The following is a 19,488-nucleotide window of genomic DNA, read 5'->3' on the forward strand; positions in this document are numbered from 1 at the left end:
TCTTCTTTTCTTAAGAAAATTCTCTTGATAGAACCAAAGTATAATGTATTTTATAATTATATGTTATTATATATAATTTATTAGTCTGTTCTCACACTGCTAATAAAGAATGAAGACATACCCAAGACTGGGTAATTTATAAAGAAAAGAGGTTTAATTGACTCACAGTTCTACACGGCTGGGGAGGCCTCACAATCATGGCCGAAGGCACGTGAGGAGCAAAGTCACGTCTTACACGGTGGCAGGCAAGAGCGCTTGTACAGGGGAACTCCCATTTATAAAGCCATCAGATCTCATGAGATTTATACACTACCATGAGAACAGTATGGGGAAACTGCTCCCATTATTCAATTATTTCCACCTGGCTCTGCCCTTGACATGTAGGGATTATTACAATTCAAGGTGAGATTTGGGTGGAGAGACAGCTAAACCATATCATTATACTATTATATAAATTTATCAATTGATATAAATTGAGCTAAAAGTCTAAAGGAATACAAGACTAAAAGAAAATGCATTTAAATAATAATAGCAACTGGATTTAAGTGGTGTGTTTATGGGTCTTTTTCTTCCTACTGTATGTTTTCCAAATTTTTCTACATTAAAAAACAGCAAACCATTTTCACCGATGTCTTTCATTATACTTCTTAATAAAACTGAATTCATAAAATACATACATAGACTTGTAGATTGTGAATAAATATTCATTGATTATTAAGTGCATTGTCAATAGGTAAAAGGTACTCAAAATATAAAGGTAATTTCTTCTTACCAATATGGGCCATTTTTAATTACAGAAGCATTCAAATATCTGTTACATATTTTATTTAACTTAACTGATGAAATTAAAAATTCTTACACTATTTCTACCTAAAATTTTGAAATTTAAATTATTACATTAAATTACTATGTTTTTCGTATCATGGGGAAATAAAAAGTCTATGATATAGTAAGAATAGCAATAAACTAGAGTATGAACTCATGATAAACTTTATTTCCTGCTCCTCTCCCAAAAAAGTTTAGAAAAGCATAGCAAAATTAACAAAAGTAGATAATTCTGCCCCCAACATCAGAATTCACTTTGTGTAATAAGCAATACTAATTGTTTCATTATATAGAATTTTCATTGGGATATGCAATAAGTAAACTGGATATTAAGCTAATCAACCATTTCAAAGTGTGTTTACTTTGTTGGCTTTCTATGTCACCTATGAGGCAATCAATTCACAACAAACTTTTACCGCGTTTCTGGGACTATGGTCGTCTTTTAAAAAAATTAATTAATTTACCAGCCAAAGTAAAGTTGGTTAATGTCTTTCTTCAAGCATATTATGCACATTTACAGTAAGTCATCCCAGAAATCATAGGCTGTGAAAATGTGATGTTAGGCACAGAATATCTAACGTGCATGCATCCAATATGCATGGAATAGCTAATGAAGAAACACTTTTCTTTATTGTACAAAAGATTTTGCACACTTTCAGGGCTGGGAACTCCGGTTCATCTACTTGACTACAGAACATTTGATGCTGGTTTTTAGGTCAGCTCCCGCTGGGTACAAGTAGTCTCTGCTATAAACATTTTAGAGCTAGAGATAACTAACCTCCCCTCAAAGTACTAAAATTAGTAGAAAGCTTGTGCTAAACATGAAAGTTGTTGTTTGGTCTATTTATATTTTCTCAGTTCTTTTCATCAAGTCTTATGAAGTATTTCACTGTTAAACTACAGGAAAAAGGATTGTAAAACAGAAATAATTGTTAAAGACTCATATAGTAGGAAACTGGAACATTTAAGACAAAACAGAGACAGAGTTACAACATAATTAAAGGAGTAATACAGACTATGGTATGCTTAGGGATTATGTTCCCCAAAGGGGCTGATTTTATAGCCAGATTTATTTTTTCAAATGTGAGACACATTATTTGGTGAGTTAATGACATGAATAAAATAAATGCATAAAAATTTCCACAGTTAGGCAGGGCACGGTGGCTCATGCCTGTAATCCCAGCACTTTGAGAGGCCGAGGTGGGCAGATCACGAGGTCAGGAGTTTGAGACCAGCCTGGCCAACGTGGTGAAATCCCATTTCTACTAAAAATACAAAAATTAGCTGGGCACAGTGGCGGGCGTCTGTAATCCCAGCTACTCAGGAGGTTGAGGCAGGAGAATGGCTTGAACCCAGGAGGCGGAGGTTGCAGTGAGCCGAGATCACGCCACTGCTCTCCAGCCTGGGTGACAGAGCAAGACTCAGTCTCAGAAAAATAAATAAATAAATAAATAAATAAAAATTACCACAGGTATTCATCAGTGAGAACTGCTAACTAATATCCAACAGGTTCCAAACAAAATATCATTTGAATTTTACTTAGGTAGTTTTCTGTGAGTTTAGGGGTGTGATAGTGGCTCTATTTGAAGATTTTTCTATACAATGAACTTAATCCATGGCTTCACTTCTTTTTTTAGTAAGTTTTATTGTATATACTTGAGATTTAACATGTAACATTATGGAACACATAAAGATGATAGCATCTCACATATTTTTGATTGTGTGTGAGACGAAAGCAGCTAAAATCTACCTATTTAACAAAAATTTGTATTACAATACAGGCATAATCCTCATTTTATTGTGCTTTACCTTATTGTGCTTGGCAGGTATTATGTTTTTTACAAATTGAAGGTTTGTGGCAACTCAATGTCGAACAAGTCTATCGGCGTCATATTTCTAACAGCATGTGATCATTTTATGTCTCATTTTGGTAATTCTCACAGTATTTCTAATTTTTTCATTATTATTATATCTGTTATGGAAATCTGTGATCAGTAATCTTTCATGTTATTGTTGTAATTGTTTGGGGCCACTACAAACCACACCCATATAAGATGGCAAACTTAATCAATAAATATTGTGTGTGTTTTAACTACTCCACTGATCTATCATTCCCCAACTCCCTCTTCCTCTCCTGGGGCCTCCCTGTTTTCTGAGACACAATAATATTGAAATTAGGCCAACCAGCAACCTTAAAATGGCTTCCAAGTGTTCAAGCAAAAGGAAGAGTCACAAATCTCTCACTTCAAGTCAAAAGGTAGACATAATTAAGCTTAGTGAGGAAGCCATGTCAAAAGCTAAAATAGGCTAAAAGCTAGGCCTCTTGCACCAAACAGCTAGCCAAGTTGTGAATGCACAGTAAAAGTTCTTAAAGGAAGTTACAAGTGCTACTCCAGCGAACACATGAATGACAAGAAAATGAAACAGACTTACTGCTGATAAGGAGAAAGTTTTAGTGGCCTGGATAGAAGATGAAACCAGCCACAACATTCCCTTACGCCAAAGCCAAATCCAGAGCAAAGCCCTAACTATCTCCAATTCTGTAAAGGCTAAGAGAGGGGAGGAAGCTGCAGAAGAAAAGTTTGAAGCTAGCAGAGATTGGTTTATAAAGTTTAGGAAAAGGAACCATCTCCACAACATAAAAATGCAAGCTGAAATGCAAGTACTGATGTAGAAGCTGCAGCAAGTTATCCAGAAGATCTGCTAAAATAACTGATGAAGGTGACTAGACTAGACAACAGATTTTTAATGCAGATGAAACAGCCTTCTATTAAAAGAAGATGCCATCTGGGACTTTCATAGATAGAGAGAAGTCAAAAACTGGCTTCAAAACTTTAAAGGATAGGCTAACTTGTTAGGGCCTAATGCAGCTGGTGACTTTAAGTTGAAGCCAGTACTCCTTGATTATTCCCAAAGTCCTAGAATCTTAAGAATTATGCTAAATCTACTCTGCCTTTGCTCTATAAATGGAAGGACAAAGCCTGGATGACAGTGCATCTGTTTATAGTATGCTTTACTGAATATTTTAAGCCTACTGTTGAGACCAACTGCTCAGAAAAAAAGATTCATTTGAAAATATGACTGCTCATTGACAATGCATCTGGTCACCCAAGAGCTCTAATGAAGATCTACAAGACGAATGTTGTTTTCATGCCAGCTAACACAACATCCATTCTGCAGCCCATGGATCAAGGAGCAATTTTGACTTTCAAGTCTTATTATTCAAGAAATATACTGTGTAAGGCTATAGCTGTCATAGATACTGATCCATCTAAAGGATCTAGAGAAAGTAAATGGGAAATCTTCTGGAGAACATTCAGAATTCTAGATGCCATTCAGAACACTTGTGATTCATGTGAGATGTGAGAAAGCCAAAATATTAATATTAACAGGAGTTTGGAAGAAGTTGATTCCAACCCTCATGGATGACTTTGAGAGCTACAGACTTCAGTGGAGGAAGTAACTGCAGATGTAGAAATGGCAAGACAATTAGAATTAGAAGTGGAGCCTGAAAATGTGGATGACTTGCTGCAATCTCACTATAAAACCAACAGGTGAGAAGTTGCTACTTATGGATGAGCAAAGAAAGTGGTTTCTTGAGACAGAATCTACTCTTAGTGAAGACGCTATGAACATTGTTGAAATGACAGCAAAGTATTTATAATAGTTCATAAACTCAGTTGATCAGACAGAGTGGCAAGGGTTTCAGAGGACTGACTCCAATTTTGAAAGAAGTTCTACTGTGACTAAAATGCTATCAGTCAGCATCACATGCTATAGGAGAAATATTTTATGAAAGGAAGAGTCAATTGATGCAGCAAATTTCATTGTCATCTTAGTTTAAGAAATTGCCACCTCTATTCCACCCTTCAGCAACCACCAATCTGATCAGTCTGTATCTGTCAACATCAAGGCAGGACTGTCCACCAGCAAAAGGATTACAACTTGCTGAAGGCTCAGATGATCATTAGCATATTTTAACAATAAAATATTTTTAAATTAAGGTATATGCATTGTTTTTCTAGACATAATGTTATTGCACACGTAATAGACTAAGTATAATGTGAACATAACTTTTATGTTCCCTGGGAAACCAAAAAATTGGTGACTCTATTACAACATTGGCTCTATTATGGTGGTCTGGTACCAAACCAACAAAATCTCTGAGATATGTCAGTACAATATTATTAGCTATAGTCTTCATCTATACATTACATCTCTAAAAATGTTCATCCTACATGTGTGCTATTTTCTATCCTTTGACCTACATGTACTCATTTCCTCCCACCCTACTCCACATCCCCACTGCAGTTTTATTCTTTATCTTTGTATATTTGACTTTTTAAAAAGATTCTACATATAAGTGAGATCATGCAATATATTATTTATGTGTCTGGCTTATTTCACTTAGCATAATGTCTTTAAGGTTCATCCATGCTGTGGCAAATGGCAGGCTGTCTTTCTTTTTTAAGGTTGAATAATATTCCATTGCATATACATACTACATTTTCTTTATCAATTCATCCATCAATGGATACTTAGGTCGTTTCCATATCTTGCCTACTGTGAATAATACTGCAATAAACATGGGGGTTCAGATATCTCTAGGAGGTGATAAATTCATCACCTTTGGGTATTTACCCAGTAGAGGGATATTGAATCACACAGTAGTACTATTGTTAATTTTTTAATAAACCTCCATATTGTTTTCCATAATGGCTGCACCAAACTACACTCCCACCAACAGTATACCAGGATTCTCTTTTCTCCACACCCTCATCAACATTTATTATATCTAGTCTTTTTGATAATAGCCTTCCTAACAGGTGTGAGGTGATATCTCATAATGACTTTAATTTGCACTCCCCTGATGATTAGTGATTTGAGCACCTTTTCATATACCTGATGGTTATTTTTATGTTTTATCTGGAGAAATTTCTGCTCAGGTTTCTTGCTCACTTTTTAATAGGGTTATTTATTTTCTGCTATTGAGTTGTAAGAGTTCTTACATATATGTGGTTTGCAAATATATTTCCCAGTCTACAGGCTGCCTTTTCATTTTGTTGATTGTTTCCCTTGCTGTACAGAAACGTTTTCGTGTGATGTAACCCTATTTATTTATTTTTGCTTTTATAGCTCAAGCTTTTGGTGTTATATCCAAAAAGTCACTGCCAAGGCCAATGTCAAGGTGTTTTTTCCTGTATGTTCTCATCAACTTGTTTTATGGTTTCAGGTCTCACAGGCATTTTATCCATTTTGAGTTGATTTTTTTTTTTTTTGTATGGGTGGAAAATAAGGTCCTAATTTTATCCTTTTGCATGTGGAAATCCAGTTTTCTCAGCACCATATATTGAAAAAACTATTAATTTCCCATTGTGGCCTTTGGCACCCTTGTTGAAAATTAGTTGACCGTATATGTTTGGATTTATTTCTGGGCTGTCTGTTCTGTTCTACTGCTCTGTGTTTCTTTTTTATGCCAGTACCATACCGTTTTAATTATTAGACATTTGTAATATAATTTTAAATCAGGAAGTGTGATGCCTCCAACTTTGTTCTTTCTCAGTATTGCTTTTTGTCTATTTGGGTTTTTTCTACAGCTTCATAAAAATTTGAGGATTGTGTTCTCTATTTCTTTAAAAATGTCACTGGAATTTTGATAGCAATTGCTTTGACTATGTATATTGCTTTGGCTAGTATGTACATTTTAACGATATTAATTCTTATAACCCATGAACATAGGACATATTTCCATTTATTTGTGTCTTCTTCAATTCTTTCCTTCTTTTTTTTTTTCACTGTTCCTTGTGGAGCAGGGCTAACTTATTGGTGGTACACCCAGAGTCAGCCAATTTCTTTCATCAGTGCTTTATAGTTTTCTGTGTACAGATATTTTACCTTTTTGGTTAAATTCATTCCTATGTATTTTTTTGTAACAATTGTAAGTGAGATTTTTTTCTTGATTTCTTTTTCAGCTAAGTCGTTATTTGCATATAGAAATGCTGCTAATTTTTGTATGTTGATTTTGCAACCTGCAACTTTACTAAATTTATTAGTTCTAACGAGGTTTTTGTAGAATCTTTGGCTTTTTCTACATATAGAATCATGTCATCTACAAACAGATAATTTTACTTTTTTCTTTCTGTTTTAAATGCCTTTTATTTATTTTTCTTGTCTGATTGCCTTTGCTAGTAATTCCAGCACTATATTGAATAGAAGTGGTAAGAGCAGGCATCCCTGCCTTGTGCTGGATCTTAGTGGAAAAGTCTTTAGTTGTTCCCCATTGATCATGGTGTCATCATTACTAGACCATCATATAGGAAATGCTTAATGGAGTTCTTCAACTGGAAATGAAAGGATAATAACTACCAAAATGAAAATATATGAAAGTATAAAACTCACTGGTGGAAGTAAATACACAGTCAAAAGCAGAATATTCCATTACTATAGTAGCAGTATGTAAATCTTCCAAATCTCTAGTATGAAGGTTAAAAGTCAAAATGGTCAAAAATAACCATAGCTACAGTAAGTAACTTACAGTAAGTAAGTCACAAGAAGGAAAAAAAAGGACCTACAAAATAACCAAGAAACAATGACAAAAGGGCAAGAATAAATCTGTACCTATCAATACCCTTAAACATAAATGGATTAAATTATCCAATCAAAAGACAGGGTGGCTGAATGGATATTGAAAAAAAAACAAGATCTAACTATATTCTACCTATAAGAACTATTTTAGATTTAAGGACACACATGGGCTGAAAGTTAAAGAATGGAAGATATTCCATGCAAACAGTAGCCAAAAGAGAGCAGGGGTGACTATATTTACATCAGATAAAATAGATTTCAAGTCAAAAACTGTCACAAGAGACAAATAAGCTCATTATTTAATGTTAAAGGCATCAATTTATCAAGTATATAACAACTGTAACTATATATGTACCCAACATTGGAGCATCAAAATATATAAAGCAAGTATTAATGGACTTGATGGAAAAAATGCATAGAGATGCAATAATAGCACAGGACTTCAATAACCCACTTTCAACAATGGATAGATCAACCAGACAAGAAATTAATAAAGAAATACTGGACTTGAACTGTATTCATTTTTATTTATTAGTTGGCCCTTCACTATAAGTTATCATTGCAATTGGCTCATAAACTTCATTATAATTACATAGGCCCAAAAATATTCATTTATAGATGAATAAGACTATATGATTTTTAATTATATTATTTTAAATGGACTTCAACTATGTACAAACTGCAAGGGTCATAAAGTAATATTTTAAAAAGGAAGAACAGAAAGAACAAAACAATGAGTATTAAAATTAAGAAATTACATAGGTTTATTAGAATAAAATCTTTTAAAACATTTAGAAATGATGTCTGCCAGTCTTCAATGATTGATGTCCAAAGTCATTATGTTAAAAATTATCATAAATACAAGCTTGAAGACATTTTCAGAGAAGCAAATAATAATTCTTATCTATTAAAAAAATAACTGATTTGGCTTGTAGATTTTTTTTACACACATAAAGAATGAGCCAAATAGCTCTTATTAAGCAGAAGTAAAGAGAAGGTATCCTGACATCAGTAAGAAGCTACCTTTAAGGAGGTAGAAGAAATAATAATAAACATGCTGATTATCCTGAGTTTGGCACTATTAGTGTTAAGAACAAATTGATTGCATATAAAAATCCAAATATATGCCTAAATCAAGAAAGGGAATGGCATATTATAAAAAAGAAATCCATGCAAAAGACTAATTTGGAAATCAATTACATCTTGAAACTCTCCTGTTTTCTTTTTCTAAGAAAACATTTAGAGTTGAAGCCTACGATATTGTTCATATTATAACTAAGTCTTACAACTCTTGCAACTGTGAAGTGTGAGAAATAATGGCTGTCTTTTCTACCTCATTCAATTAATGAATCTGACATCCTGACTCAACCCTAACTCTAACCTACGATGCAATAATCTGACTTCTGAGTATGTATCCAAAAGTATTGAAATCAAAATCTCAAAGAGATATCTGTATTCTCATGCCCATTGTAGCTTTATTCAAAATAGGTAGACATGGAAACAACCCCAGTATTTATCAGCAGATAAATGGATAAGGAAAACGTGATGTATGCATACAATGGAATATTATTCAGCCTTTGAAAAGAAGAAAATTCTGTCATTTGCAATAATATAGGTGAACCTGGAGAGCACTATGCCAAACAAAATAAGTCAGTTGCAGAAGTACAAATATTTCATGATTCCACTCATGTGAAGTGTCTATAATAGTTACATTCATAGAAGCAGAGAATATAATAGCGGCTGTCAGGGCTTGGAAGATGGGGGAAGGGATAGTTTTTGTTCAATGGGTATACAGTTTCAGTTATGCTAGATGAATTAAGTTTTAGATATCTGCTGTACACATAGAGCCTATACTTCACAACACAGTACTGTGAACTTCAAAATTTGTTAAGAGGATAGATCTCATATTAAGTGTTCTTACCATGAAAAAAGGACAGAAGAAAGCTATGGGAGTTTTAGGATGTGTCTATTACCTTGATTATGGTGATGGTATTAAGAGTGTTTGCATATACACAAACTCATCACATTGTGTGCATTCAATATGTGTAGATATTTGTGTATCAATTATACCTCAATAAAGGTGTGTTGCTGTGATAGAAATGTGTATGAGTATGGGCAGTGATCACAGAAGTGTATAGAGAAACAAAAAGCAATCACAAGGATAAAGGAGTGAGATTCAAAGCACAGGTTTTCTTTTTTTCTTTCTCGTATTATTGTTACTTGTCTTCTGTTTTTCCTTTACCTTATGCTATATTATTTATTTATAAAATAAAATGCTACTACTTAAAAAATTTTTTTAAGTTTTTTGAACTTTTTGTTCAAAAGTTGAAACATTTGCTTTATGCTGTGAGGGGATAGGCAGATTCAGGAAACAGAAATCTGGCTCTCAAGAAGTCTTTAATTTTGTGAGTAAGAGAGACAGACCAAAAAAATTACAAAATAGAAGAAAATGAAGTAAGTGTATACAGATCAGGATAAGCAAAGCATAGAAGAAAAATATTGTTTTTAATTTAAAGAAATTAGGAAAGACCTCACAAAGAAAGAAAGCTTCATTTCCACTTTAACATTTACCAACTAAGTAGACTCTGAACTCTTCCATAACCCAGATGAGAGAGAAGGGTGGAATGTAACATCCCTATCTTGTGTTCTAAGAATTCATGACATTCACACTCTGGGCTCAGTTCTCCTCAGTCCTAAACACCTTCCTCATGGTAAACCAGTTACTTGGAGAAGGACAGTATTTATAGATACTTAGTAGCTGATTTAGCCAATTCATACTTAACTAAGTACCTTAGGTAATATTTGGTGAAGGGTTTTTGTAATGTATACTGTTATGGTGCCTAATTCTTGGCAGTGGTGTTAGAGAAATCTTTTTAAAAAAATATAAATAAATAAATTGGTAAAGGTAATATAGGTACTCTTATTTTCCATTATGATTAAACCAAATAGTTGTACTATAATTTCAAAATTCTATTTCAAAATTCCTGTTAACCAGAGCATCATTTTTTTTTTTTTGTAATTTGATGGGTAAGAGCATGCACATAATGTCAGACAGGTCTGAATTAAAATCCTGTACCCACGAATTACTTACTAGCTGTGACCCAGGGAGAACCACTTGATATTACAGAGTTTCAGTTTCTTCCTCTGTAAGATGACTACAATAATTACTTTCTTCACAGGGTTATGAAATGACTTGGTATAATAATGTATACAAAATAATGAGCACTCCATTAATAATGAGCACTCCATTAATAATTATTGGTATTTTAATCAGACTTCCAAAGAGGCCCAAGTGTATTTTTCAAAAATACACTTTAAAAGTTTGTTAAGGAATATTAAAATCAAAAGGTATCTGTTGGCTTTACATTTTACTTAAGTGGGTGGGGGCTCATTTGCTAATGGAAAATATGATTTTCCTTTCTTTAAATCCCTTTTAATTCTTAAATGTTTATGTATTAATGAAATTAATTCAGATTTATTGAATCATTCATTCTAGTTGATGACAAAAGCAATGCCACTTTAGGAATTAAAGCTAAATTTCCTTCAATGAATGTAATTTAAAGTTTCCTTATTATGGTCAACAAGCAGGTATAAGTTAGTTCCTTTCCTGGCACTGGGGATCCGTGATGGAGAACAAGAAAGGAGCAACTTATCAGAGAGCCATGTGTGGTCTGAGATACTTAACACAGTTTCCCCCTCAATTATCTTTGTTCAGATTGCCTACTTAACAGTAGGAAAATGTTTCTTCTGCCTATAACAGATCTAAACTAAAGTTACGGGCTTTTGAGAAATGCATTTTATTATAAACCTCTATCAACAAAGGAGGAACAGAGGGCATAGAGGAAATTGGCAAGTGAGTCAACAGAACACAACATATTTTTCTGGGTACCCAGAACTGAAACAATTATGAAAACAGTTTGTTGGCAAAATATAGCAGAGTTGGCCCTCCATACCGGTGGGTTTCTCATCAATGGATTCAATGAACCACAAATAGAAAATATTTGGGGTAAAAAATGGATGGCTGCATCTGTACTAAATGTGTACAGATATTTTTTCTTGTCATTATTCCCTAACCAATAAAACAACTATGTACATAGCATTCACATTGTGTTGGGAATTATAAGTAACCTAGAGATGATTTTAAATACACAGGATGATGTGCATAGGTTGTATGCAAATACTACACCATTTTACGCAAGGGACTACAGCATCCTCAGAGTAGGGTCTCTGTGAGGGTGTTCTGAAACCAATCCCTTGTGGATACCAAGTAACAGCTGTACTAGCTAATCTGTCTCACTCACAATAGCCTTTACTGAGAACCTATTGAAGAGATCCTATCATAGATGACAGAGAGACAAAAAGGAACAAGAAATTTCAAGTGGTCACTGTGCAGAGGGAGGATAAACAGGGGAAGGATAAAAATAGGAGGTACTAAGAACCCTGTATAGGCATCCAAGTGGAAGCACAGAATAGAGGCATCTAACCCAGACTAGGGCAATAAGGGAAAAATAAAATAGAACAAGGAAGCAAGAGACAAATCACTAAAAAGGAGAGAAAAAGTATTCTAAATAAAGGAGCAGTATATGCAACAACCTGCCAGGAAGAGGGAACTTTGTTAAACTCAGGAAACTTCCTGCAATTCAGTACGGTGAGAATAGGGTAGGGATAGACAATGACACAAATCAGGCCAGAAAGGAGAGCAAAAGCCAGACCCAAATGGCCCCATAGGCCATGCTCGTAGTTACATTTTATCCTCAAGATACTGGAAATACTAATGAGGAGATTGACACAATTATATCTTAGGAAGATTACTGTGGTGGCAGCGAAACATTGAAATGGAGGTTGAAGCTGATGATAGATTTATTAACTCCTGACCTCAAGTGATTTGCCCACCTCGGCCTCCCAAAGTGCTAGGATTACAGGCATAAGCCACCATGCTGGGCCTACAGTGGATTTTAAATAACTGATTCTACTTAAAATAGAATCTTAATTCAAGTGCTAAAGACTCTCTTTCATATTAAGTTGATTTAATTATGTTATTCCTGTCCTCATTTATGCTCTTTTTCCCAACCCCATAACAATTTCAATCTCTCCTTCCAAACCATACATAAACAAGCATAGCTCTCTTGAGAATTTGAAGTTACAATTGAAAGACTTAGATAGAGATTGTCTTAGTTTAATAACTCTAACCCTATGATTCTGTGATAGATTTATGAGCAGGTAAGTCTAATGACTAAGATGGTAGTCATGGCCCATGTGAACCCGGAAAATCTGAGACAGGTCTTGGTTAATTTAGAAAGTTTATTTTGCCAAGGTTGAGGATGCACCTGTGACACATCCTCAGGAAGTCCTGACGACATGTGCCCAACATGATCGGGACACAGCTTGGTTTTCTACATTTTAAGGAGATATGAGACATCAATCAATATATGTAAGAAGTACATTGGTTCTGGTCTGGAAAGGCGGGACAACTTGAAGCAAAGGCAGGAAGACTGGAAGCAGAGAGGGAGCTTTCAGGTCACAGATAGGTGATACACAAATGGTTGCATTCTTTTGAGTTTCTGATTAGCCTTTCCAAAGGAGGCAAATCAGATATGCATCTATCTTAGTAACTTTGAATAGAATGGGAGGCAGATTTGCCCTAAGCAGTTTCCAACATGAATTTTCCTTAGTGATCTTGGGGGCCCAAGATGTTTTCCTTTCACACCCAGGACCAAAATTTTAAGAGCACTGACTGTGGTAAGGGATATTAAGAATAGGATTAAAAGATATCAAGGGGATAGGATAAATTAGTTTTGAAGGATGATGGAGGCAGGGTTTGAAGTTTAATCTAAACTACCAAGATTGTTAAAACTCCTATTTTATTCCAAAACCTGCAGGCTGAGGAACTCTAAAAGTGTATATTTTGAACCATAGATAAACAATGTTATAATCACTGCTTAAAATGTTTAAAACAAGACAAGTACGCATGTTTTTAAAAGCAAACAACTGATTTGCCCTTTATAAAAATATCTGAATTAAGTAATTTCATCATCATGATCTATAGAACAAATCTACATGTTTCACAGTTCAGCATCTAAAACACAGAAGCATGGGTGCAAAAGAAAATAATTTTCTGGAACTTGGGAAAAACCCTTTTAAGGATTTAAACTGTGAAGCACTTGACTTCTAACAGCAAGTGCACAGGAAGAAATGTAACTACGGCATAAAAATCACATTCTCACAGATTCTCAAAATAACAAAATATTATTCATTCACATCTCGTTTTTTCTTTTTGTAATAAAAATAAGGAGATTTTTAATTTTGAGCAGTATAAGTTATAAATTTTCTTTGATAATGCACACATTTATAATTTTTTTTTTTTTTTTTTGAGACAAAGTCTCACTCTGTCGCCCAGGCTGGAGTACAGTGGCGTGATCTCAGCTCACTGCAACCTCAGCCTCTTGGGTTCAAGCAATTCTCATGCCTCAGCCTCCCAAATACCTCCCAAATACAGGTATATGCCAGCAAACCCAGCTAAATTTTGTATTTTTAGTAGAGATGGGGTTTCACCATGTTGGCCAGACTGGTCTCCAACTCCTGACCTCAAGTGATTAGCCCACCTCAGCCTCCCAAAGTGCTAGGATTACAGGCATGAGCCACCATGCCCAGCCTACAATGGATTTTAAATAACTGATTCTACTTAAAATAGAATCTTAATTCGAGTGCTAAAGACTCTCTTTCGTATTAAGTTGATTTAATTATGTTATTCCTGGCCTCATTTATGCTTTTTCCCAATTCCATAACAATTTTCAACCCCTCTATCCAAACCATACATAAACAAACATAGCTCTCTTGAGAATTTGAAGTTACAACTAAAAGACTTAGAGATTGTCTTAGTTTAATAATTCTAACCCTATGATTCTAATAATCAATGAACACAGATGAGAAAAGACAAAATGAAAATACAACAAAACAAATGTCTTAGGAGCACAGTCTATTGTTAGCAGGGAAATGTCATTTTTATAACCTCAGAAAGGCACAATATACTTGTCAAGACATTGAGAAGTAACCTGGCTATTTCAGCCATACCAACAAATCTGTTCACATTAAGTAATTATAGGATAGGAACTAAAAAGGAATAAGACATTAAAGCATATAAAATATTATGTATGCATTACAAACTTAATTTGGAATTCTTTGTGTTTTATAAAAAGTGGGAAGGTCAGAAAAAGGTGGAGGTGTAGGAACTGAAAGAACTTTGAAAGAACTTCAAATTGAAAAAAGACATGAACTGCAATTATATTTCATATGCCCTATTTAGAAAAACATCTTGAAGCCATCCTCCAGTGTTAAAGGAGGTTATTTGTTGACTAAATTTTTTATCTTTCCATTAATTAGTTATGCTTCAGAACTTATTCATTAAACTCCTTAGCACTTTTGACACACTAAAGAATTACGTGCCTATCGAGAGACTGTTTAGTGGCAAGAATCCAAAAACATGAAACTGCACCTGTTTTTGGATTCAGAGATTCTAATTAATTTTAAAATAACCTCCCTTCTCTACCTTTTAACTGGCAAATGTATCAGTGTAAGAGATAGCAAGGCCTTCTTATTTCTCCTATCAGACTAATTTAGGCAAGTTCCCATTTTTGTGAGGTGTCCTCAGATGTGAGGGATGTAGGGATTTTGTTCCTCTCTGACCCTTGCAAGATTAAAAGCAAAGAGCATTAAACATGATGGCTTTTGGCATATTTAAATGCCAAAGGCCACAGTTGACAATTAAGACATAACAATCATAAATAATCTGTACACCAAATAACACAGCAGTAAATGTTATATAGCATAAACCACAAGACATGCAAGGAGACACAGATAAAACGCATGACTGATAAGATATGTTAACCCACCACTCTCAGTACCAGGGCAAATCAAAAGGATTTTAAAAATACATAAAGTTGGGCCGGGCGCGGTGGCTCACACCTGTAATCCCAGCAATTTGGGAGGCTGAGGCAGGTGGATCACCTGAGGTCAGGAGTTCGAGACCAGCCTCAACATGGAGAAACCCTGTCTCTGCTAAAAATACAAAATTAGCCGGGCGTGGTGGTGCATGCCTGTAATCCCAGCTACTTGGGAGGCTGAGGCAGGAGAATTGCTTGAACCTGGGAGGTGGAGGTTGCGGTGAGCTGAGATCACACCATTGCACTCCAGCCTGGGCAACAAGAGTGAAACTCCATCTCAGAAAAAAAAAAAAAAGCCAAAAAGAAAAAAATACATGAAGTTATAAAGACTGAATCAACTTAATAAAGCAGAACTTAAAAATATACATATATATATTTTCTATGTATATACCTTTTTATATATATATACATATACACACACACACATATATCAGGGTGTGAAGGGATTATATATTTAATATTTTGTACATTTAATATATTATATATTTAATATTTAATATATAATTAAACATTAAATAATATATTATATATATTTAATATTTAATATATATATAATCCCTTCACACCCTGATAATTTTTGCAACTTTTCATTAAGCATGCAATTATTTCAAAATTAAACTATCAAAAATGAGAAGAAGAAGAGGAGGAGAAGAAAAGGAGGAGGAGAAGAAGAAGAGGAAGAAGAGGAGAATCAGGAAAACAGGTGCTGGTAAGTTACTATTTTCCTCCTCCTTTCTTAAAACCTCATTAAAGCATTTTGTATGTTAAACAAACAAACAAAACATCCTGATCTGATGGGCTTTTGAATGAACTAGTCTTTTTCAGAGCCTATAGAAAAAAAGAAAGGTCACCAGAGTTGTCCGTATAATTTGACTCATTAAGCACAAGATGTGAAAAGTCTCTGAATCCCAAGACTTTTGAGGAGAGAGAACAAAAAGCACAAACTCAAAATAATAAAATGTGACAGATATATGATGAGATGCGCCCAATACCCAGGGGTCCTGTGTTCATTTTTACTGTGTCATTGGGCAAAACAAGTTACCATTTTATTTTAAAATGAAAGGAAAATGCATTTTGTCTGTCTCACTGAGCAAATTGTCTCATTTGAGCAGACCCAGGCTAGAGGCACTGTACCCAGGACTTTCTCCAACCTTCTTTTAGAAAAGGAGTTACCCAAATGAAGCTGTAATGAAGAAAACGGGACAAAGCAAATAATAATGAGTCTACAGCTGACGTAATTTATCATGAGGGTACTCATATTCATGTAATACATTTGATATTTTTTGCCTACCCACCTTTGATGTTGACATTCAGGAAAATAAAATACATTTGTTTTGGCCTTGTATTTTATCCTCTTCTTTAAGCAAACAAGAATAGTTTGCTTAGTGTGTATGTATCCTCTTCTTTAAGCAAACAAGAATGGTTTGCATAGTGTAAATATGCTTCATTTTACCACAAAGGATTGTTCTGGTGAAATGTACAACTTTTTATGAAGGGTTATATTTATCTCCTTTATACTCCAGTAAACAAAGCAGAACAAGCACTAACGAGCATTAAACATACCCAGAATGTTGACTCTAAAATGTCGTATTTTCTTCTTGAAAAAAATAAAAATAGTTCCTAGAAGAAATCTAACTGTAATTCTCATATTATTTATATGCAGTTAAGCAAAGGCTTACAAACCTTGGTATTCAGTCATTTGCAACCCTGAACCATTTTCTAGAACTCACAATTTTTACAGAACCTGTTTCCCTATGAAGGGTCATTTCTTTTCCATTCTCAATTCTATATTTTTCAAGTAATGGTGCCTTTTGAAGTCAATTTTTCATTATATTGTGGTGGATTTTGCTTTTGTAGTTTTTAAAATCTATCAGTTAATCTTTTACTTTTGAGAATAAGTGGCATTCAAGCTATGGTAGGTTGACCTCAGTAGCTGAAAATCCAATAGTTTAAAAATTGAGCTCATTTTTCATGAGACACAAGCCATGAACAATGTGATCAAAATGAAGTCGACATCCTGCAATTCTAACTTATTTTATCTGGTAAAAAAAAAAAAAAAGAAAGAAATGATTCTCCTCTGACCTCATTATTACTTCCTTTTATATCTGTGGATTTCAGGAAACTGCTGCAGATATTTGAGCAGAAAATGATCTAAAAGGTCATTTGGCAATTTTTTTTTTTTTTTGCCAAGCTATATATCCTACACTGTCCCCAAACATGCAACATTTTTTATTTTATCACTTATATATACTGTTACTGCCCTTTTATTGTTGTGGTTGTGGTTAGTACAACTATCTACTGAATTCTAAATTCTAAAATGCTCTAAATTTTAAAATGAATTTATTATTAGCCAAATAATTTTTATGGCCTATTCATATAGAGGACAGAACCAGCTTTATAAACCTAAATTTAATTTACTTATACTGCGATCACTCTGCTATAAAGAGTCAGACTCATTAACCTCCTCCACACTTTCAGCTCACTACTTAGGTTGACCGTGATGAGGGAGAAAGTTTTGGGGTAAAATGATCTATTTTCAAGCCTCCATTCATTTACTAATTGGGAAAGTCACTAAGCTTCTCTGGACCTCACTTGGCTCCTCTCCAAAGAAAAGGGTTGAACTAGACAGGTTCTGTTGCCCTTCTGAGACTAACACCCTTCATCACTACCACGTCAATCATTCCACAAGCCATTTTCACACTTACTAACATGGAGCTACAAGGCACGTTAGGCTGCGACCACCTTTAGTCTAAAAGGTACTGTCCTACTGTTGCCAAAGAAAGTTTAATCAAACTCAGCCCATTAGGTTGTGACTGATACTAATGTTCTCTGCTGAAATAGCATTATTAGTTTTCATTAAGATTCACGTCTCATTAGTGACCCAATTTCCAAAGTTACCAAACAAGGGAAATTTCTCTTTAAAAATGCGAAAAGCAAAATATCTAAAACTGTTACTACGCATTTGCTACTACATTAGGAAAGTTCACAGTACCTAAAATAGCCACCACCTCATCATCCTGGATGACTTCCAAGGATCCTGACACCACAAAGCAGAGGGCATCCACACTTTCTCCAGCATGGTAAATGAGGTCCCCGGGAGCACAGTGAATGGTTTGGAACTCTACCGCCAAGGCACGCAGACACCCATCGCTGGCCAATCGAAAAGCAGGATGTTCATTAAAAACCTTCCGGTTTAGATGAACACAGATATCAGCTCTCATGTCCTTCGGACAGATGGAGAGGACCTAAAGAAGGTGAGAGATGAATAAGTGAAAAGGAAAGAGGAAGGGGCCACTTCAGAAAAACAATCATCCAACAAATATTTATTGACTATGACTATGTCTGCTACACTGCTACACACCTTGGTGGGTACTGGGAAGGCAAAGGGAACAAGACACAGCTCCGCTCTCAAGGAGGTAATAATCCACTGAGATGGGCTGATGAGCATATGGACCATGACAATGCAGAACTATGTAGTAAATGCTTTGAGAAGAGTATGGATCTCCCCTTAGAAAGAACACAGCCTTGGCTGGGCATGGTGGCTTCTGTAATTCCAGCACTTTGGGAGGCCAAGGCGGGTAGATCACTTGAGCTCAGTAGCTCGAGACCAGCCTGGGCAACATGGTGAAACCTTGTCTCTACTAAAAAGACAAAAAAAAACAAAAATTAGCTGGCCGTGGTGGTGCATGCCTGTAGTTCTAGCTACTTGGGAGGCTGAAGTGGGAGAATCACCTTATCCCAGGAGACAGAGATTGCAGTGAGCCAAGGTCGTGCCACTGCACTCCAGCCTGAGTGACAGAGCAAGACCTTATCTCAAAACAAAAACAAAACAGTTTTGAGGTGGTCAAGAAGAGTCTCATAAAAAAGTTAATGTCATTTCATCAAAGAGTCAAGTAAAATAGGGCATGAACATTCATTTTAATCTAGCAGATGTTTCAGAATTTTTTTTATAACTAAATCAAAATTCCACATTGGAGGTGGATTCAGAAAACAAAATCAACAAAAGCACCCTGGCAACTTGACATACTGGCACTGGCGGACTAACTCCACTCTTGATATATTTTTTTCACTCTGAAGATTTTCCTTTTACAAATAAATTCATGTCCAGGAAGGGACAAGGGTATTGACCAGCCTTCTG

General features: G+C 35.0%; 1 protein-coding gene across 1 annotated transcript in view; it reads right to left on the reverse strand.

Moving 5' to 3' along the window:
• KCNH5 (potassium voltage-gated channel subfamily H member 5) overlaps positions 1-19,488 on the reverse strand; it is a 343,538-nt gene that overhangs the window by 82,024 nt on the left and 242,026 nt on the right. The window contains exon 9 of the mRNA XM_016926190.4: positions 18,343-18,595. Coding sequence (XP_016781679.2) covers positions 18,343-18,595 — 253 coding nt within the window. The remainder of the gene's footprint in view (positions 1-18,342; positions 18,596-19,488) is intronic.

The sequence above is a fragment of the Pan troglodytes genome, chromosome 15 (assembly GCF_028858775.2).
Source record: "Pan troglodytes isolate AG18354 chromosome 15, NHGRI_mPanTro3-v2.0_pri, whole genome shotgun sequence".
Classification (NCBI taxonomy): domain Eukaryota; kingdom Metazoa; phylum Chordata; class Mammalia; order Primates; family Hominidae; genus Pan; species Pan troglodytes.